Here is a 21,967-nt window from a genome sequence, read left to right on the forward strand (position 1 = left end):
AGAGAGGCAATACAGGTGGTTGAACCAGTATTCTATTAGAGTGTTAATCCCTAATTTAAAAGGTGACGTACTAGGGAGGTAGACACAGCATGCAGTCTATTTTTATATGACAACTGCCTTCACCTTAGCAGATTGCCATGTGTGCTGTCCTCGAATAATGTTTATAATTTGCAAAGATTTTCTCAGCGGCTTAATTTTAGGCACCTTCCAGGTGCTTAATATATTTAATGTATTTTTCTCAACATTTCCTTTAGTAATACAATGTGAAACTTTGTCTCTGGAAAACGGGACTGTTCATCCGAGAAACGAACGGTATTTCCCCAAAGATGTGGTGCATTTTTCCTGTATCAGACCACAGCACAGAGTTGGGCCTAGCTCTGCCCAGTGTTATAACTTTGGATGGTCTCCACAGCCTCCAACTTGCAAAGGTACACATTTCTTCACAGGCTGTTTAAGAAGTACCTGCTAATTAAAGGGCTGAGTCAGGCCATAGCTAGACCTAAGGTTTATCCCTGGATCATCCAGGGGTCAAATCTGTCCCTCTAGGTGACACACAGGGGATCCAGTGCTCAGGCAGGGGCGAACTCTGGATGATCCCAGGATAAACCTTAGGTCTAGCTGTGGCCTCACACTCACGAAAAAGTTTCCCCATTATATCCTTCTCTGTTCTAGTTGCTTATAAAAAGGACATCTGTTGTGCTAATAATGTGAAACCTGGCATCCGTGATCTATCTCAAGAATGGGCAGCATGTGACACCCTGGCCCTGATTGCTTTTGTAGCCCCTGCCCTATTCCCCAGCCACTGTGCAATGAGAAAGTAGTAGCAAAAGATTGCTGTGATTTTGCAGGGAAACAAGGTGCATAGTGGGAACACATCTTGTTTCCAAGCTGAATCATGCTCCCAGAAGCCTCCCAGAGATTTTTACTTGTTTCCCATAATTTTATTTATTTATTTTGCCACTGCTGCTTTCTCCATGTAGCACAATTTTGGCAACAGCAGTGAAAAGTTTTCTGGGGGTGAAGTGCAGCCCCCCATTGGGTTTTGGGGGGCAATTATCGCCCCTGGACATTGCCCTCCCCTGATGAGGTCTGCAATTGTGCAAAATTCAAATCAAACCAATCCAAAATGCCACAGGCACAGCAAGTTTTGAAGTGCTGAAAAAACTGACGCCCTTTTTACTCCAGTGTTTACAGAGGGATTCTGTGTCTCAAAGGGAATCTAGTGGATTCTTTGTGCGACGCCTATTTCTTTAGTGATGGAATGTGACCTCCTGACGTCAGACAATGAGAAGTCCCGTAGCTCAGTGCTAGCACACATGATTTGAATGCAAAAGTCTCCAGGATCAATCCACAGCATCTCCAGGTAGGGCTAGAAAAAAACTCTGCCTGTATCGCTGGAGAGCTGCCGCAAATCCGTGTTGACAATACTGGGCTAGATGGACCAATGTGGTGATGTAGTATGAGGCAGTTTCCTTGGTAGTGATGTGTAGTTCCTATTACACATTACTACATAGATCCTAGTGTGCATGTGGAGGTAGGGTGACTTTAATCGTTGCCCCGTCCCACTGTACTCCTAATGTGGATCATGACCTCCACATATCCCATTTACATTGCCATAAATTCATCAAGTTATAATTTGAATTGCAGGCATAGGGCAAAGGGTTAAAGCCCCCTTATCTCCAACTCTGGGACCATCCATATTAGGTCCTGTGCACTTTTAAGGCAAAGGGGAGGAAACTAGCAAGATTTTTTAAAGTAACATGTGGTTTGATGCTCAGGGAATTTTTATTTTGGGGTTGGATGAAATGCAAAGGGAGGGGAAGCAGAAGGCTCAACGCACACCATCTCTTGGCACTTTGGACCATGTGGCTTTGCCTGCCCCATGTCCTCTCCAGTAGTGAAGGCCCAGGGTAGGTGAAACCAGTCCCCAATGCAATTGCTGGCTAATGAAGCTCCAGCCAGTGCTTTAGCTGGGGACTAAATGACAGTGGATGACTTCAGACAGTGAGGCGCCATTCATGTAACATAAGTGGGTGTGCCCCCCGCAATACCACTTAATGTCCGCCAGCCCACAGTGGGCTGGGTGGGTAGTCATCTGGCACCTCACCCCATTTATGTTCCCCGCCCCTGGATTAAACATTCCTTAGCCCTGGGGAAGTACACATTCATACTCAAAAAGCAAGGAAGTGGGAGAACACTTTCAGTGCCAAGGCGGGCTGCTGCCAACACTTGCCAGGCAACGCTCTGAAAAGGCTTGCACCCGTATGGTCCCTATGCCTGAGGGATACTACATGCATGGCCTGGCAAGCAAGGGGAAACAGCAGTGGCGAAGGCGCGAGCACCCACCAAGGCAGGCACAGGGGAATGCTAATCATCCCTCATCATCCCTGCTAATCAGAAAATATTGCTGCTGTGTCCCTGTGAATTCAGGGTTCACCATATCACTGAAGATGGCCACACATGGTAAGACATTTGCCTGTATGGCGCTGTTGAGGGGTGAGTAAAATTTCCCCCTTCATTATTTCTCCAGATCTCTGGCTGGGTACAAAAATAGGTTAAACTTCTCTTTGCCATTAGCAATAAGGATAGAGCTAACTGTCTTACCGAGTATTTAATTGCACATTAACTTGCCTATTGCGACTCATTCATACTTCTCTACCAGCAGCATAGTAATCATTTCCCCATGTCTTCTTCCACACCACTATTGGTAATGTAAGAAACCAAGATTGGGCTAATAATTCTCTATCTTCTAGAAACGGTCAACCCTTGTCAGCCACCACCCGACATTTCAAACGGAACTATGATCGGTGACCCTGCTGAAGGATATAAACATGGTGAGATGGTGGAATATGAGTGTAATTTGAAATTTATTATGTCTGGATCAAAGAAGATTATGTGTCTTGATGGGAAATGGACAACTTTACCATCTTGCACAGGTAAACTTTAACTGCAAGAAAAATGTGGTCATAAGGGGAAATGATATGTGTGGATCTCAGCCATTTCCAGTGTTTGCAGGGATTGGATTCTCCTGCTCCTCTGTGTAGACTGGATTCTATCCTGGACTGTTCCAAAGTAGAAGTAGTGTCAATCTGTGCCAATTTATTTTTCCCAAATTGTGAAATTGGAAAATGTGCCAGACTTTGGCATTTTATGAAATTTCATTTCCATTCTAGTTCTAAGCTTTATGAGACTATTAAAAATAAAACAAAATGTATTTGGCACTGCATGCTATACAAGATAAGTGACAATCAAGAGAACATAGGACGCCTAATCACTGTCAAAGCTTCTGATAATAGATGGTCGCTGCACTTTCTGGCTCACATCCACTTAAAGCTAACAGTCCTAATCTGACTTGGAGGTGAAATTGGGAATGCAGCCTAACATAAATGGTTAGGCTGCAGTCCTATGCACACTTATCCGGGAGTAAGACTTGTTGAATACAATGGGATTTACACAGTGGGAGAAAGGATGCATAGACTTGCTCAGTTTGCTATTTGTTTTTTAAATGAGTATCTGATTGTCTATTTGCTTGCTCAAAGCACTTACCAAACCAAAAAGCAAATACAGTAAATCAGTACATCATTATAAAATTAAATATATAAATTTCATGATGAATCCTAATACTCTGATCAACTGTCCCCTCCATCCAAAACTGACAATCGATGCTTAGTACCTATAATGTAATGGAGAGTTGTCCTTGCCGATTTATCATCCCAATAGAGAAATGGAGTCTGGAAGTATTGGATATGCTGGGAAGTTGAGGAAGAAGTAGTGAAGTTAACATGAGTAGTTGATTGTTTAGTTGATACATTCCTCAATACTGATCGAAAGTTTCCATTGCTATGATTGAGGCTAATAATAATAATCAAAACTCTGCAAAACAATGATACTAAATAAGTACACAATGACGTTAAAAATGATACAAATCATAATAAGAAAAAAATGGAGGGATGGCTACCCCTGCAATAAATATTGAGTAGTTGCAGCTGGGATGAAAAATGGAGGGGTGTCCTTGGCTTCTGTTTTATCAGGAAAAGGGAAGGAGACTGAAGGGGATAGAATTGCAAAGGCACTAAGAAATGAAGGACAGGATGATTGAGAAGGAAATTAGGGATAATTATTTTCATCCTCATCCCTTTGGGCTGTTTTCAGAAGTGGAAGAAAAAGTCTGTGGACGACCTCCCAATATTACAAAAGGATATGCTCGCAGCTTTGACTCAGACAAATATTTTCATGGAGAAACTGTGAACTATGAATGTGAACAAAATTTTGTCATTGTCGGGACCAACCCAGCCAAGTGTCTCCAAGGAGAGTGGGAGTTTCCTTCATGTATTAGTAAGTTAAAGCACTACAAATAAATATAAATAAAATTTATACTGGAACATCTTGGATTGTATTGATATTTGTTAGCAGCTGCAGTTATATTGTTGAGAACAGGTGTGATCCATTGTTTCAAGTTGCCTTGTTTCAAAGCATAGTTAGCATTTGTTATTTTGGACAACGTAATAAGCTGTGTGGTTAAAAACAAGCAGAAGTGAAAGCTTGTGAGCTCTTCCTTCTGGCCATGCCGGACAAAGAGATGGGAGGGCATAGCATGTGAATCTGAGCCTTTCCTAGGCTTGTACACATCATACTAAACTCTAGTTTAGTGTGACTTCCTAAACAGCCACTATGTAGCCTTGATTGTTAGTAAACAACAACAACAAATTTTATTACAGTCAATAGACCATTCCAGCAAAAGTTACATACAAAAGGACTTAGCGTACATTTAGCTATTAAAAAGACAAGTTAGTACTTCTCCACCTAAGTTTCATTCTCAAAAACATGAATAAAAATAATCTGTCCTCTAAGGTGGCTGCAGGATTTATTGCAATTCAGTCTGTAAATTTTTGGAAAATTAAACATGCCATGTCAATGAAAAACACCAGTGAGATTTTCAAGTTAATTAATTCCTTTTCATTGTCATTTGTTAACAAAATGTCTTACTTGAACAATATTTGAATTGTTAGATCATGCAAAAAGATGTCTGCGTCCACCGAATGCAATGTCGCTGAATTTTCTGAAACAGCAATATGACAACAGTGAAGTTGTAACCTACAGCTGTGACTCCAATCTACATGAAACAAAATGTGTTAATGGAAAATGGTTGCCCAAGGTAGAATGCAAAGGTACACTTTTGCATGCTGTGTACAAGTTTGTGGTTCCTTGGCTAGGATGGCAAAGGTGGAAGGAGGAGGAAAAAGGAGGAAAAAGTGGGGCAGAACAATTCAGAAATGCCTTTTGCTTTGCTTCTGCAGGTGGGGTAAAGATCCTTCATAAAGGCCTGCTACAGTTCCCTGTAAGAGCTCTGTATGCCTTATCTGGTTGGCTGGTGTGATGTTGTGCAGCACTAACAGATGTCGTCACTTCTGATATTGTGTGGAATAAAAAATTCATCAGCCTAGGGATAGAAGAAGCAGCCCGCTCCTTCTTGGCACACAGCAGCCAACCGCTTGGGCTATGCTCAAGCAGCCTCAGAAATGAAAACAGAGGCCTTAGCTAGACCTAAGGATTATCCCAGGCAAATGGAGGGGTTGTCCCTGCCTGTTCCCGGAATCCCCTGTGTGTCATTTGGATGCACAGGGATGATCCCGGGACAATCCCGGGATATAGGCCTGGTCTAGCCATGGCCAGAGTGTTTTTTTCTTCTTCTTCACATCACTTTGAGAGCTCCAACCCAGATGTCAAACCAACTGTGGTGCCCAGGATACAGATGCACACAGCTTGGAATGGATGGCAGTTGGTTTTGCCTCCTTCCCAGCTATGGCCTAGGTAGCGAAAGTCTGGATTACATGAAAATTGCCATCACGAACCTGTGAGGTCTGTGTCTCCTACCTTCTTGGATAACAGATATGATCTCATGCTGAACATGAAGCATGGAAACCTGGAGTGGATCATATTAAAAGGAAGAGTAGAAAATAAATTCCAGCAGCAGCTCTTAACGTTGTACTGAACAGACACCCTCACACCACATTGAGGTCTAGGTAAAATGGTAATGTAAATTGGGGATCTCATCGGAATAAATCTCTGACTTCTACTACTAATGCGTAATTTCCCCAGACAGCACTTCGGATCATGACCAGTGCAATGAGCTAAGACTTTTGAAACCATTCATGAGTGGGAGGAAAGATGTTCGCTTTTAATAGTTAATTAATATTCTGCTCTTTCAAGGTCTTCCACATAATTTTGCGTCACTCCATTCTAATTGAAAGATATTTTTTGTTAAAGAACTCTGCCCGCTGCCACCTCAGCTTCCAAATGCCGTCACCATAGCTGAGCTGAAAAACTACGAGAATGGTGAAGAGATAAGCTTCAGATGTAAGGCGCATTTCCTTCTTAAAGGCCCTCAAACAATATTGTGTGAAGATGGAAGGTGGCAAACACCACCAGAGTGCATTGGTTAGTCCACTCTTCCTTTTTTATATTTGCCTTCATTTTCAGAAGAAAGAGAAAAATATAAATTAAAATGTGAAGAAATGGCATATCACTGGAATTATTCTAGATTGTGTATTATTGTAAAGAGGGACAAATCAGGCAGTTTACAATATGTGTCACTGTTGCATATCTTCATCCATAAATCCATTTTGTCCTATATCTGTATTAATCTGCATAGTCTGCACAAATTCTACACAAAAATTCACATTTAAATACTTACTTTAAAGTATATTTTCTCTCAAAATATATATTTCTGATCATATTGTTTCTCAAAAGGTACATTTTTGAGTGAAGAACAATATTGTAACATTTGTGAAGTGCAAAAGCTGGGTGAGACCTAATCCTCTGCCACTGAAATCAGTAATACTTGAAAGTACTTAACTTTGAATGGATTGAGCCCATAAACCATATTTCTTGTAATAATTAAAGTAGATTTTAGGTTTATCAATCCTGAAAGCAAAATGCGACCTGGCCCACCAAAGTTATCCGAATTTCACCTTAAAGCTAAATCCGACTCAAATCTGTGTCCGATTTTTTTCTTTTCACATGAAAATTTGTGTGTATTTTTGTGCATATCTTTCCAAATGTACACATCAGTTCTGTGCATCTTTGCATTTTTCAAACTTATTTTCAAACACTGTTGTCAAATCCACGCTATAGAAGGGGCTTCAACCCAGATTGTGTCCGAGTCCATGCTTGATCTGGAAAGTGCAAAGTGGGTAAATTGCTATTGATGAAAATTTGGTGCCCTGCCTTTTTCAAGCAGAAATGCTTCCCATTGTTACAAAGACACAGTTGGATACTACCAATGTGATTATTCGACACTGGCTAGATCATGCCTATGACTAATGAGAATAAAGATAAGTAGTAGTAGTATTCAGTAGGAAGTCAAGAATCACATGTTATAGCCAACAGATGGCTAATGCCAAAAGCGGCCATCCTGTGTTTTCTGCTCTTCCTCTTCTCCCCTATAAAGCTTATTTAGGGAAAACATAAGATGTTACTACACATTCATTCATTTAGACATTTGTATCCCAGCTTTCACTTGAGTGATCTTCAAAGTGGCTTATAGTATTTCTCAATAATACAGACAGACAACAAACTCCCACAGCCCAGTAGGCCTTCGTCCCCTGGCTGATGGAGTCAGTTTCCTTTCAGTGCTGCAGTGTTAAAGCAACAGGTGGAGCTGAGTTTTCGTTCTGGCAGGGAGAGTGGTGGTGGGGAAATAAGCTCTGTGCAGCTGCTCCTTTTCTGAAGATGGATGGGGCCAGGTCATGTGACTCTTTGACTGCATGGGCTGAATAGCTATGATGGCTATTCATCCCATGCAGTCTTTCCCATGAAAGAGTCACATCGGGAACGTGTCATGTGCTTCCCTTGCCCTGTGTGCATTCATTGAATGCCTGAAGGGCGCCTCCACAAATGCAGCTGTACATGCAAGAGTGCTATGACCATGCAATCAAGAGCCCTGCCCAGAACCAGGCTCCCGATCAAGTGGAATGCATACGTTATGTATTCCGCCAGAAGTGTGTAGATATTTGGGCTGTGTTCAGGCATTTGGGCTGTGTTCAGGCATTCAATGAATATGCGTAGAGGAGGATAGAGGCCACCACTTTCCCCCTGCACACACCATCACTGAATGCATCATCTGAGTGTCTTAATGGAGCTATTCTACTCTATTTCATTGGCTTCTGTGGAACTGCATCATGCATGTTTCCATAGTAAATAATAGTGGGTGAATGCGGAGGAAACAGTCTGCTTTGCACAAAGGATATTGTGTGCCTAGATACCAGTGTACAACTCAGGGTAAACGTTTAGAGATAAACAGACACCACAAAGCCATTATCAGCCTGTGGTTCTCAGCCACCCATGGATGTAAAATGATTCTGCAGTGGCTGCCTCTGGATCCTATTGCCAATCTCACAAGGGGAGAGGTATTCTACACATTAAACACTCTGAAACTCTTCTGTCTGCCATTTTGATTTTATTCACTAAAAACATGCTATCTCATCCGTTTTCCAGATTTACGTTGTAGCGACCCCCCTACAATTGACCATGGTGAGGTAGTAAAGGGAATAAACAGCACGCCGAGGAAATATCTTCCTAGTGTAAATGTGCATTATCTTTGCCATGAAGGTTTTCTCATTAGTGAGCCAAGCTATACAACATGTCGAAATAAGGAGTGGTCCAAAGTACCATCTTGCACAGGTAAGATAATATGCTTCCATTCAAAGATGCAGAGCAGGGTGGGCAATGCACAAGCGGTGAGCCACGTGTGGGTCCTCCTGGCCAATTTTGTAGCTTACAGTGCAACGCCACCACACTGCTGAATTCCTGGAGGAGGGCCTTTGGAGCTACAGTCTGTCTCTCCTTGGGATTAGGTCCAACTACCACCCAGCTTTTACAACTGTTTCCTCAGGCTTCCTTCCTTTAAGCCATCTTAAAAGTTGCTTGCTCCTTTGTTGCTTATATAGAAACATCACACATTCTCTATACTGCCAATTTTCAAAGTCTTCAAACCTTCTTGCTCTTGTAGCATGACCATCATTTAAATTGGGGTACAATATGCTTTTTCACCTGACTGTTCCTTTCAAGCTCCAGTAAGCTAGGAATGGCTGCAGGTCCCTATTGATTGGCAGAACATTTCAATTTTTTTTTAAAAAAAAAGGATTAGTCCCTGTTAGTTCCCACCTCCTTGGCTCCTCCTTCGGCATGCGCGTCCAGTATCTCTCTTCTGCCCATTGAAAGCAGACATACTTTTTGAGCATGAAGATGTTCCTTCAGCCTTGGCAGAAGTTGGAGGAGGATTGTAGGATGGATCAAGGTAGCCCTCCCCCCACCCCCACTCCCAGTTAAAAGAGGGACCTGGTGCTGCGGTAAAACTGTTGGTCCAGCGGCCTCACCTTTCCCCCAGGCAGACTCTGCGCTGGAGCAGGTCCGGAGGCTCGTTCTCCTTAGTGCCCATCCTCTCCCGCTATTTGAGAGGGGTTCTGGAGCTTGTGACTGAATGGTGGTGGTGGTGGGAGTTCTACAACCCACTGCAATTGAATTTTTGGGCCAGAGAGTCCACCTTTCAGCCCCATTTGGTCTCTCATCCTGGGTGCTACTCAGAGGGGACCTGGTTCTCGAGACTGGCTCATATTCTGCTGTTGTTGCAAGCCATGAAAGAGAGTGCAAGAGCTTGTCTGACTCCCCCACCACCACCATCTGCCACCTTCCCTCACTGACCTCGTGTAGCACAAGTTGGCTCCTTGTGCCAGCATTTCTCTTCCTCCACTGCTGCTCTCCTATTCCTGGAGGAGGGCCTTTGGAGCTACAGTCTGTCTCTCCTTGGGATTAGGTCCAGCTACTACCCAGCTTTTACAACTGTTTCCTCAAGCTTCCTTCCTTTAAGCCTTCTTAAAAGTTGCTTGCTCCTTTGTTGCTTGTTCCTCTCTTCCCTAAACCTCTCGGCAGATGAACAGGCTCAGCTCATGGAAGAAACAGAAACGCAGGACATGCAAGAATGGCTCATGGCTCAATTTCGGGCATTTCGGGCACAAGCCAGCCGTTCACAACCAACCCCACAGATAGAGCCCAGAACCAACCAGGGGGTGGGGGTGGGGGTGGGGATGAGACTCCCATCCTTAAGAAGGGTGAACAGACTTCTTAGTCCAAGCATGAGGAAGTGCCTACCAAAGCACCCAGAACTGAGGAGCAGGATGAGGGGTTTTCCTTGGCTGAGGAGGGAGAACTTTCAGGTTTGTTGCTGAAACCTCTTCTGACTCCCAACAACTCCTTTTTTCCTTAGTCTTTTCTCCAAAGCCTGATCAACAAGGTATTCCCCAGAAATGAGATTATCCAGGAGGGTCTGCCAGAAGAGGATGGTGCACTCACAGGCAATAAATACTATTTTCTGCCCCAGCACTTTTCTCTTGCCTTTCCTCTTCATTCCAGCTTTGAAAAATTGGTCTTGTAGGAATGGAAGGACCCAACCAAAATTTCCAAGTCTCCAAAATCATATCTGTCCCCAAGGCCAAGGAGTCCCTCCTCTCCATGCCTCTGGTAGATGCTGCAGCTGTGGGTTTGGGAAGAAACATAGCTGTCCCCTCAGCAGGGGTGGTCCCACACAAGGATGCTCAGGACCGCAAACTAATTTTGATACGTTTAATAAGCCAGCATTGCATGATCTTATTTTGCCAGGTCGACCTATGACTTGGCTGGACTGTCTGAAGGAGTCCATCATCTGAACATGTTCCAGCATCCACCTTCACTAAGATCTCCATGTCTCTAGTCTTTCTAGAAGACATGTACTTGCACTCCATCACTCTTTCTGCCAAGGCTGCAGGTTTGGATGTGGCAGCAAGAAGACACCTCTGGCTCAAAAACTAATAGATGGATCCATCTTCTTTGGACAACTTAATATGACTTCCTTTCCAGTGGGGATGGCTCCCATCATCTGCTCCTAAACAGTCCTTTCCCCGCAACAAGCAATTGACTCATGGCCAGCAGCATTTCACTTGGGGCTCCAAACTCCACATAGCACATGGAAGATTTAATCTCAGGTACAACCACACTGCCAGTAAGGGAGGGCACACAGCGAAGAAGCCCTTCCCTCCCAAGAAGGAGGGCTGGTGGGCAGTCAGGTGGCTTTGTTTCTCCAGGCCTGGGCACACATATCAAGGAACAGGTAGCTCTTGGTGGCCTCTTCCCATCAGGAAACAATCCGGGCAGTGAACTAGGCAGCGAAGTGTTTAATGCTGATGGGCATCTTGATCAACCATAGGAAGAGTCACCTGCTCCCCACATTGCTCCCTCCAACAGTACAGGGTATTGGACACAATGGAGGTCTCTATGCAACTGACTCCCCAAAAGGAGTTGACACTGTTACAAGCTCTCTGGGAGGCTCGTTTGTCTCATCACTTCCCTCTGCTCACACTTGCCTGGCTGTGGGCTTGTTGGTTTCCTGCCTGGCAGTTGTCCCTGGGCAGTGATTCACTTCAGACCACTGCTGGCCTTCCTTGCTGCTTTCCAATATGAGATGGTGAACTCCGTCCAGATGCAAATCAACCTGATATGGAGGATTCACCAGTTTCTGGACTGGTGCCTTTGACTCTTACCTTTGTTTTTCCTTCTCCTCTCGAGTGGTTTCCTCTCAAGTACTTGGACTTTTTAGAAAATTGGAGAAGTTCTGTCAGTCAACAGAACTCCAGCCTTACTGGAGCTACTTTTGGAGAAGTCCTGGGGTGGGGGGAAGCTCACAATAAGTGTAACCGCTGCGTTTTCTTGGATATTCAAACATGACATTAATTTTCAGATATGCTTCTGGACAAGACTGCGAGGCCTTGATCAAGAGTTTAATCGGTGTTCATGAGAGGCAGTACCAAGAGTACATAGAGTATATTATGGGGTGCACTATTGGGTTATGTGAGGCAATGGCCAAATCCTCTGGTTTATAGGTGATGCCCTGTCTAAACTGAGCATGACCTCTGTGGCATATTAGGGTACGTAATAGGCAACTTGAGGGGTAAGATTTCCCTGAGGGTAGAATGTGTGAAAACTACTAAACTGAGATAACTAAACCATCGTTTTTATTTTGCAGAGTTGTCCACAATATGCACCGTATTCTGAAACACTGTGGTTGCTGGCTTCTCTCTTGTTGCACCTTCTGTCTGCCCTCATGTCTCTCATTTTTTTTAAAAAAAATATATATACTCTGCATTAACAAGGAGCTTTAGGCAGTATTTTGATAGGAAAATCCCAGCAGTGATATAATGGCTTGTTTTGAAAGTTATGTTTTCATTTTTATATTTTCTCAGAAAAACCATGTGGAAAGCCCCCCAAACACAACAGTGTTATATTTGTTGGACGCCCAAAAACCAGCAATGCACCTGGGACAACAATGCACTACAAGTGCCGTCAACATTTAACTGCTGAAGGACCACTAAATGTGACCTGTCAAAGAGGAGCATGGCCACAATCTCCTACCTGTCAAGGTTGGTTGCATGTCTTGCCTGGGTAACTTCTGAAAATAGAGAGTTCAATGTTTGCGCTGAAGAGCACGGATGGGCACCCTTGCTGTGTTACTCTCTATAGGTATTTAGACTCTGAGAGCCTCTGGTGTTGTCTGCTATTCTGAAACCTTAATAAGGCCACAGCTAGACCTAAGGTTTATCCTGGGATCATCCAGCGTTCACCCCTGCCTGAGCACTGGATCCCCTGTGTGTCACCTAGATGAACAGGTTTGACTCCTGGACGATCCAGGGATAAAACTTAGGTCTAGCTATGGCCTTGGTCTTTCGACATTCATAAAGTTTAAAGAAGACATCGCCCAATGCCAAAGTGCACGTATGGTTGGGTGAATCACTGGCAGCAATTTTAAGTGTGTTTGTGTTGTGCTTGATGGGGAAAGAGGAGCTGAACTGCTTTCCCAATGATCTGTGCAATGTCAAGGTTTGAGGAGGGAATCAATAGAGAGTATCTGGAAAGCTCTACTACTGTTCATTTTCTCCTGGGTAATAAAGGAATAGAGGGTGATGATTTATTATGCAAGACCTGGCTGAAAGCATAATTTAGATGAAGCCCTTATTTGTTTGCATCATCTCCCCATTTAGATAGAACCTGTGGACACCCACCTAGAGTTGCCAATGCCGACATTGTGGATGGTACAGCAAACGTCTATCTGCCTGGCCACCAAGTGCGTTATCAATGTCGTGAAGGTTTTGAAATGCCTGAATCCGACACTATAACATGTGAGAATAAGAAGTGGTCACAAGCACCAAGATGTGAAGGTAGGAATTTATAATTTCAGAGAAGCATCAGAGATGCATGCCAGGTCCTCTTGCGCAGTGCCAAACGTACAAAGCGAGAGAGAAGGCAACTAGACCAATGCAGAGCTTGGGCACACTTCTAATTCCTGAATTAAAACTGGAGGCACACTTCATTATTCTATCCAAAAATGTTGATTTTTAAAATGGTGAGCATGAGAACTACCTTTAGCTGGCCTGGGAGGGATCATCCCCAGTGTTCCTCTCTCTAAATTAGGTGTGGCTGAATAATTGAATTACACTTACAGTAGAGATGCCACTTCCAGTACAGCTTGGCTTGAAGGAGGCAAGATGAAAGCAATTCATTATGACAGCAATTGTGTCTGTGTCTCTCTGTGTGTGCTATTTTGAGTTTTAATCATTAAATTAATTGATTTTCTTCAATATGAAAGCTGTTCTCTTGCATGATATTGGTGTACCACAGGACACCATTTGGGAATCGCAAGTATAGTCAAGGGATCACACAGGCTTACCTAGAAATTACATCACATGAAATAAATTATTATGTACATCCACCTTTTTCAACCTGGTGCCCTCCAGAAGTGTTTGGACTACAACACCCATCTTTCTCTACCACTGCTGCCTGGCTGGAGGTGATGGGGGTTGTAGTAGTAGCTCAACACAACTAAAAGGTGCCAGGTCAGGAAAGGCAGATGTACAATCTTCTTTACCTTCTACAGGCCAAATTAGACAATCCATTTAAATGCATGATTTCTGGTGTTGTCATGGTGGCCTAGCCAGTTATAAAATAGCAGAACGCTACAAGCTCCTAGTGAATAAAAAAATGATCCTTAAGGAGTTGCATGATTTTTACATGGCATCCACTCAAAATCATCAAGTTTTTGAGAAGGAGGCAGCAGCAGCAGGATGGAAAGGGAGGACATAGTTGTTGGACTTAGATCTCACACGAGACCATAGGCATCATTAGAAATTCCACTATAGTCAATGAAGAGGATGTTTGAGACTTTAGTAAATGAGGTGCAGTGACAGTCTGCCTAGGACCTAAGATGAACCACCAATGGAGTGGGATTTTAGCCAGTGCGTGTGGTGGAGTGGGGTGGGTGGGAGAGCAGCTGGGTGAGAAGGTTTAAACTCTCCCTTCCTGCATGCAGCAGTCTTGCTCCAGACTACCTGGAGATAAAAAAAGAGGAAGGCAAGGATCAGCTGCATGCTATGTAGTTAGTGGTGTGGTTTAGCACTCATGATTCAAGCTGAGGGAGCTGTTTATCCAAATCAACAAGTCAGGTTCTGAGACAAATGTACTTTTTGCAGACAACACAAGTTGATGGAAATGGCTTTCGGGGAAAGGGCATTTTCAGGATGTCTTTCCAATACTGTTTTATCTACTGTTTCAGATGTTACATGTTCTCCTCCACCTCATATTCCTGATGGTCAGATTTATGAACTAAGAAAGCAGAGATATTTGCCTTTTGAGAAGGTGAGGTACCATTGTCACCAACCTTACAGTCTTTCTGGACCTCCCACAGTAATGTGTTCGAACAAACGATGGACAGCAGTACCAAGATGCATAGGTATTTGGTATTCACATTTTAAAATTCTTCAATGGACCTTATGTTGTAGTGCAGCACCCTTTGTTAGATGTCTTGCAGTCAAGATGCCCCGGATTGAGATCACTGGTGGTGCCACTTCTGCACAGCTGTAAAAACTGTTCAAATGGAAAAGCAGTGTTAAAAGGGAAACACAACCACTGTGAGTGACTCCTGAATAAGTAAAAGTGTAAGCTCCTCAAAAGTGTCCTTAATGACACAAGCGTTTCTTGACCCAGCTGGGATTTCTGCCTTCCCCACTTCTTTCCACCATCTCCACATAAGTGCCAAGAATATTGTGAAAATAATATTCAGCCTGGCTCTGGAAGTAAGCCAAAGGAAGTTCTGGGCAGGGGTTCCAGGCATGAGGGACAAAACAGGAGAATAGGCAGAGGTGTTGAAGGAAGGAGAAGACCTTCAATTCTAAGCTTCTCCAGAATCTATTGTTAAAAACTAGACTCAGCTAGGTACTCTGCTGTGTATTGATAGGACTTTTCAGGAGCTGACAAGGATAGGAGAAATACTGATAGTGAACAAGTGAGATCCCATCCATGCAAAAACAACTGCTACTGATTTAGTTATTGGTCTATTTGAGCTACAAAGAAAGTGAAGAAGAAATACCATCCACACGTGGGAGACAATAGGAATGAGAACCTATTGATGGTTTGTCAATAAGTGTATTGTATATTGTATATTGTATTTTATATTATGCTTTTATATTGTATTTTATATTATGGTTTTATACTGTTGTTTTATACTTTGAATGGTTTTAATTTTTGTGAACTGCCCAGAGAGCTCCGGCTATTGGGCGGTATAGAAATGTAATAAATAAATAAATAAATAAATAAATTGTCGTCCATCAGTTATACATAATTCATTAAACAAGTAATAAATTGTTGGTTTTCAAGGAAGATTTTTCAAATTGTTGCATGCTTATTTTCTTATTGTATGAAGTTTATTTATCTATTTATTACATTTTTATACTGCCTATCTGCCAAAGCTCTCTAGGCACTGCGCAATTAGAAAACCCCATAAAATATAACAAGTATAAATTTAAAACATTAAAAAGTTAAAAACGCAATATAAAACCAGCTACATTAAAAACCAGGGGAATCCTGTGTAAAAAGATATGTCTTCAGGAGACATTTAAAAGTTATGTTTTCTATCTCCTGAACCACATGAAGGGAGGGGGGGTTTCCACAGGGTGGGGGCTGCCACAGAGAAGACCCTCTGCCGAGGTTCTTCATGGCGACATTCTGTTTGTCTTGGAATGACCTTACAGAGTTATGTGTGAGCACTACAGTAACGGAAAGCATAACAGATGTCATCTAATAGATAATTTTCCCAATTTAATGTATCACTATAGATAATGCAGGGAAATGTTATCGCCCACCTGCTATAGAAAATGGAGATACCGTGAACATTCCCAAACCAGAATATATGCCAGGCGATTGGGTGCGATATCAGTGCCAAAATCTCTACATAATGGAAGGATCTCCAGATGTACAATGTTACCATGGTCATTGGTCAAACATACCAAGATGCATAGGTATAAGAAACAGCTATAATTTTTCACTTTTTATTCTATTGTAGAATAATGTATATCTAGAAATGCATGTGAGGTCCAGGGATTACTGAATGATGATTGTAGATGAACTTTTGTGTGTGCTTGTATATTTGTGTGTGTGTGTGTGTGTGTGTGTGTGTAGAGAGAGAGAGAGAAAGAGAGAGAGAAACTGACTGAAGTAGGAAGAGATGGCAACTTACAGCCTGTAGGCCACGTGTACATCCCTCCCCCCTCGTGCCTATGAAATGTGCTACTGAAACTCGGTAAGGCAGCAGAAAACCTACATTTTCCTTTACAATAAGATTCATACTCTCTATGTGCCTTGTTTTAAAAGAAAACAGCATCTTCGTTTCCTGCCCTGTGCTGCCAAATTTCAGCAGCAGATTTGGGGGTGTGGCAGTAGCAGAGGAGTAAAGCCCCACTGGTTTCCGTGTGGAAGGGGGAATTGGCCCCCAGACCCCTGGAAATTGCCCTGGGTTTAAAGAAACCTGAGTTGGGCAGACTGAGTGTGTGAATTAAGTCTATGGTTGTGACATGGAATGTTAAGGTATCAGTTGAGAAGAGAGAGAAAACAGGTAACGTTGAGTTGCAAAGAGTAGACATTGACCTGCTCAAATGTTTAACGTCTTTAGTCTATTGCATCATAAGCTTTCCATACCTAACTGATACAGTGTTTTTGTTGAATGAACTCCTCTAAATATCTAAGATAAATGACTTGTGCCTTTCCTGCAGTTCCTTGTACAGCAACTGAAGAAGATATGAGGCATAACAATATACGGCTAAGGTGGAGAAAAAATGAAAAAGTGTATTCAGAATCTGGAGATGAAATAGAATTTAGCTGTGTAAGCGGTTATCGGAGTGATCCATCCTCCCAAGCTCCATTCAGAGCACAATGTAGAAATGGCAAGTTGGAATATCCAAGATGTAAGTATAGTGTTGTTAAGCCACACGCATATGCTTAGATTTTTCTTAACCCTTAAGAAGCCATGTGCATCAAAAAGAGGTATGGCTGTCTTTGAGATTATATGGTCTGTGTCCATATCCAGCTATGGCTGAAGCAGACTCAGTGATAGAGCAAATTATGGGGCATTCCAAAAGGGAGGCAACAATAAAGCAATTGGCCAAGCACAAAGGTTTCAGTGCAATCTGGGGTCAGAATAAGACAGGAGTAGTCAAGATCCAAGCAAAGGGCAAAGCACAGTTTAGCGGTCAGATACTATACATAGTCGAGAAGCAGAGTCAAGCAGGAGTCCAAGGGTCTGTAGCACCAAAGGTCATTCACAAGGCAATGTCCAGAAAACTAATTAGAAGACACTGCAGCTGTCAGAACGTTGTTGTCCCAGTACTGAACACTTACATAGCCAGAGCTTCCTGAGTCCTACTCATGATTCATCTGCAGTGTACTAAGGCCTTCTGCTAAAAGTCCTACTCAGGAAGAGTCCTTGCTGCCAAGGAGTCTTCCTTTGTAATCAAGAACTTCTTCTCAAAGGTGACAATGCTCTCTGGGGCTAGTTGGTCACTCAGCCTCCACCTCAGAGGTGGAATTCACCTCCTCCTACAGAGGATAGACTAGTGGCGATCCCCACTGAGGGCCCAGGCTCCCCCAGATCTCCAGACATAGATGGCTCCTTTGTGTTGTCTCTGTGCTTGAGGATTCTATCAGTATGGGACTTGCGCGGCACCTTGTGGTCTATGGCAAATCACTGCAAAAGAGTTTGGAATGCAGAAGTTTGGAATCCCAGGTTCAATCTCCATTATCTCCAGGTATAGCTAGGAAAGAATTCTGCCTGAAACCCTGGAGAACCGCTGCTGCCAGTCTATGTCAACAATATAGGGCTGGATTGGCCAAGGTTTTGACTCAGTGTAAGGGTGTTTCCTATGTTCCTGTGAACAGAAAGCCTTAATAAAAATAGCATTGCGGGGGCAGGTTGGAGTGGAGGTAAACACTGCTTACTTATACATTCCTATTAGGGCTGTACATCACCTTGGATCCAAATCCCAAATCCAAGGCAAATCTGGGTGATTCAGAGGGCTTTGAAACAGATATAAAATGAATCGAAACAAATCCAAAGTTGTCCTAACCGAATCAGAAATTGGCTGTTAAGTGACAGCTTCATCCCCTAATCCTCCTGTAGTCTTCCAATTCTTTCCAGCAGCCTCCAATCGCAATGGTGGAGGAGACTTTAAGGACAATGAGAAGATCAAGCTTCCTTCATCCTTGTTCTTTGTGGGTTAGACTTGGTAGGAGTAGGGTGTTTTGGGCTGGCTAGCTTCGGGTTGTTGGTGTGTGTTTTGGGCTGTTGGCACTTGGATCTTTCTTGAGCCTTCCCCCTTCTCTCACTGTTATCTCTCGCCTCTATTTCACTTTCTACTTGTCTTTTTTTAAAAATACAAAATTTATATATAAGGAATTCCTCTAGTTGGTAGACTTTAATGTGTTTGTTCCAATCCCCCCATTCCTTCCTCTTCTTCCATTTTCCCCTGAAAAAAGCAGATTTTACCAGTTGATTGCATGAACACCACTGCACCAATCTGTCTGAAATTTGGCAGACATGAGCACATAATGTATGTATGTATCTCTCCATCTCTGTATGCACACATACACAAAGAGAGAAATACACACATATATTAGACATGTGCACTGATCCCCTCCCTCCATTTTGACTTGATAAGCAGATGCAAATTTGTATTATGGTCCTATGCCCTTTATCTTTTAAGAAGGTAGCAATGCCCTTGGCTGCATGTGATCCTCCCAGTGAAGCCCCTACCATCCAAAAGGTAAAAAAAAAACCCACCATTTTTTAAAGGACAAGAATGGCATTCTTGGGGCATCATCATTACGAGTGTTTTGTCGCACTCTTGTTACTGCCCACTCACGGTTTTTCACGGGTCCTTTTGACAATGCTGTCCACTTACTGTGCATCCCCTGCTCCTTCTGTTCTTCTTTCTGCCACAAATAAGTCCCTGGTAAATCCATTTTTATTTTATTTTTGGAACCAAAATTTGCTGCCATTTACTGCTGTGTGCACAAAGAGCAGCACGATAAAAACGCCCACCAAATGGGCCACTTGGTGATTGTTTGCTTTCTCTTTCTTCCCCTATGTGAAGAAAGAGAAAGTATCGTGGGACAGAAGCCGGGTGGTGGTGGTGAAGAAACACAATTTCCCCCTGTCTAATGATGCTCATAGTGTCTATGGAGCACCAAAAAGGGCAAACTTTGCTTGGAAACAAGCTCATTTTGGCCCATTGGGCACACCGTAGCCTGTACAGAGCACTAAAGGCATTAAATTTATCTTGGAGGCAAGCTAAATTTAATACTTGTAGCACCCTGTAGTGCTATGGAGTGGCAAAGCAATGATTTTCTCTGTTTTTTAAGGAAAGAAAAGAGGGGCACCCCAGAGTGAATGGGGGGGGCGAGGTGTCCAGAGGGAAAAAATGGCACCCAGACCACCTGCAGTTGCCCAGCTCTGGTCTTCTCTAAACTTGACTAAACTTGATCCTGACTTGATAATATTTCCAGGCAAGTGAGGGTAATGGCTTTAAAAGTTCCCTCTACATAGACTCTGGCATACCTTGGAATGAAGAAACCTGAAGATGGAGTTTAGTGACTGGCCTTCATGTACCACTGTCACAGATCACAGAGAATCAGTTGATTAAAAAAGATTCTGCAGGAAATGTTTGAAAACCAATTCATTTCCTCAAACCTAAACACTGTCAAAGCAAGTAAATTATACTGGCTCATATTCAATGGTGTCCTTCTGCCAGGAGAATGGACACTGCTGGTGAGCAATTTTCCCATGCATCTGCAGCTCTCTCGACATCCCACAAATCTGCTTCAGAAGGTTTCAGAACCCTCTGGATTTATTTATTTTAAAAAAATTAGTGGGGGGTGGGGTGGCATTCACAGGAATGGGGAGCAGAAAGGAAACTACTGTTGGAAAAGCAAAAGTCTATTCACACTCATTGGATTTAGCCCATAGGTAAATTATTGGCCTAAATTTGAAACAGAGTGGTTTATTGTTGACTTGTTTCTCTAGAAGTACTGGTACCTATCAGAAAAGATTGCATCACATGGCTAGTCCTTAACATTGACATCTATACAATTGAAGATGTCATTGTTTACTAGTAGATGCCGCTACTGAAGATAGGAAGTTTGTGTTGTGATATGCCTGTAAATATTAGATATGTTTGTGTAATGAGGTCTTCTCTGGGCATATACCAGTCTACCACGGTAAATGCAATCATTCACCAACAAAGGATGGAAATGGTGTTTGGACTTGTTCCACTCTAGGAAGAAATGTTGACCTTGAGTTTTACTGTGCATGTTAAAATTATATCCTAAAATGTCTAGTACGACTGGTAAGTGTCAACATTCGTAGAGCTTCTGACCTTTTATTCTAGCAGTGATATTTTGAAAAGTAAACATGGTAGCAATTTTTCCTCAGTGACAGGATGATCTGAATCTCTTGGGTCACTTTAATAAGATGAGACACGTGGCTTAACAGGCCGAGAGATTGAAACCGTATTATAATAGTCACCTACTACTGCTTAATATCATAAATGTGTCAAAGAGAAAATATTGTTGCACAAAATCTACGCATGTCACCTTATCTCTTGCTTTTTACTTTGTATTTATCAGGCATAAGATGAATGGGATTAAGCATGCAGCAGACATTTTTAACCAGAAGCATATGATCTTCAATAATCATTGATCACTTATTTTTCAGACTATCAAATCAAGCTTTTTTTTTTTTTACGAATATGTTTTTCATGGATGATATGCAGCTGTTCACAATGGATCATGGATGTAAAATGGAAAACTTATTTCATGGAAGCCACACTTCCAATGTTTGTCAGGGGTAAAGTTATAAAATGGCTGTAATTATAGGATTCCGCCCACTTACAATAAAATTCAGTTAAAAACATTTCAAGTCTGACATTACAGAAAGAAGCATCAGCTATACAAGGGTTTGCATATGCATTTCTCAGCCTAGACATCTGAGCTTTCAATTTGAACTTGCAGACAGAACTATACAGTGACTGTGTATAATTGCACTGGATTATTGTTATTTTTTTGCCTGTACAGACTTTATGTTCATTTTAAAAAATGAAATAAAAATACTTATTTGCAAAACTGAAGTTCTTCATTGGTATGTAATTTTTTTTTAAACCCAGGGAAGAATCAAGTGGGGCCTTTTGTCCGTGCTGATTCTCTTCTGTCCCGCTGGTTCTGTTGTGAGTTTGGGACCCACTGCTTGCACAACAGTAATTTAGCAGTTCCCAGAGGAAGGCTTGAAAAGAGCAGAAACTCTTGTTTCTCAATTGGGACAGGTTGGTGGAGCTCCATTATGTGAGCCCCCTGTCTGGTGGAGCTTAAGGGAATCAGTGGAGACGTAGGCACTCTGTTGTATTCAGCCCTTTGTGATACCTTTTAAAAAGTTTAGACTGCAAACATATATAATAACCGGGGAGTGAACCCCTTGAACACATTGGGGGCTGCTTCTGAGTTAACATGCTTAGGATTGCACTGTTAATATTCCTTTTTCATATTCTCATACAAGTGATCTATTCTC

The 21,967-nt window shown here is 42.5% G+C and overlaps 1 protein-coding gene across 1 annotated transcript in view; it reads left to right on the forward strand.

The window, feature by feature from the left end:
* Positions 1-21,533, forward strand: part of CFH (complement factor H) — a 60,121-nt gene extending 38,588 nt beyond the window's left edge. The window contains exons 12-23 of the mRNA XM_063135054.1: positions 255-428; positions 2,754-2,936; positions 4,153-4,335; positions 5,010-5,168; positions 6,268-6,438; positions 8,497-8,682; positions 12,273-12,449; positions 13,068-13,244; positions 14,636-14,812; positions 16,194-16,376; positions 17,127-17,318; positions 21,034-21,533. Of these exons, the coding sequence (XP_062991124.1) occupies positions 255-428; positions 2,754-2,936; positions 4,153-4,335; positions 5,010-5,168; positions 6,268-6,438; positions 8,497-8,682; positions 12,273-12,449; positions 13,068-13,244; positions 14,636-14,812; positions 16,194-16,376; positions 17,127-17,318; positions 21,034-21,044 (1,973 nt within the window). The 3' untranslated portion in view covers positions 21,045-21,533. The remainder of the gene's footprint in view (positions 1-254; positions 429-2,753; positions 2,937-4,152; positions 4,336-5,009; positions 5,169-6,267; positions 6,439-8,496; positions 8,683-12,272; positions 12,450-13,067; positions 13,245-14,635; positions 14,813-16,193; positions 16,377-17,126; positions 17,319-21,033) is intronic.
* Positions 21,534-21,967: the final 434 nt, after the last annotated feature.

This window comes from Elgaria multicarinata, chromosome 1 (genome assembly GCF_023053635.1).
Source record: "Elgaria multicarinata webbii isolate HBS135686 ecotype San Diego chromosome 1, rElgMul1.1.pri, whole genome shotgun sequence".
NCBI classification, from domain to species: Eukaryota; Metazoa; Chordata; class Lepidosauria; order Squamata; family Anguidae; genus Elgaria; species Elgaria multicarinata.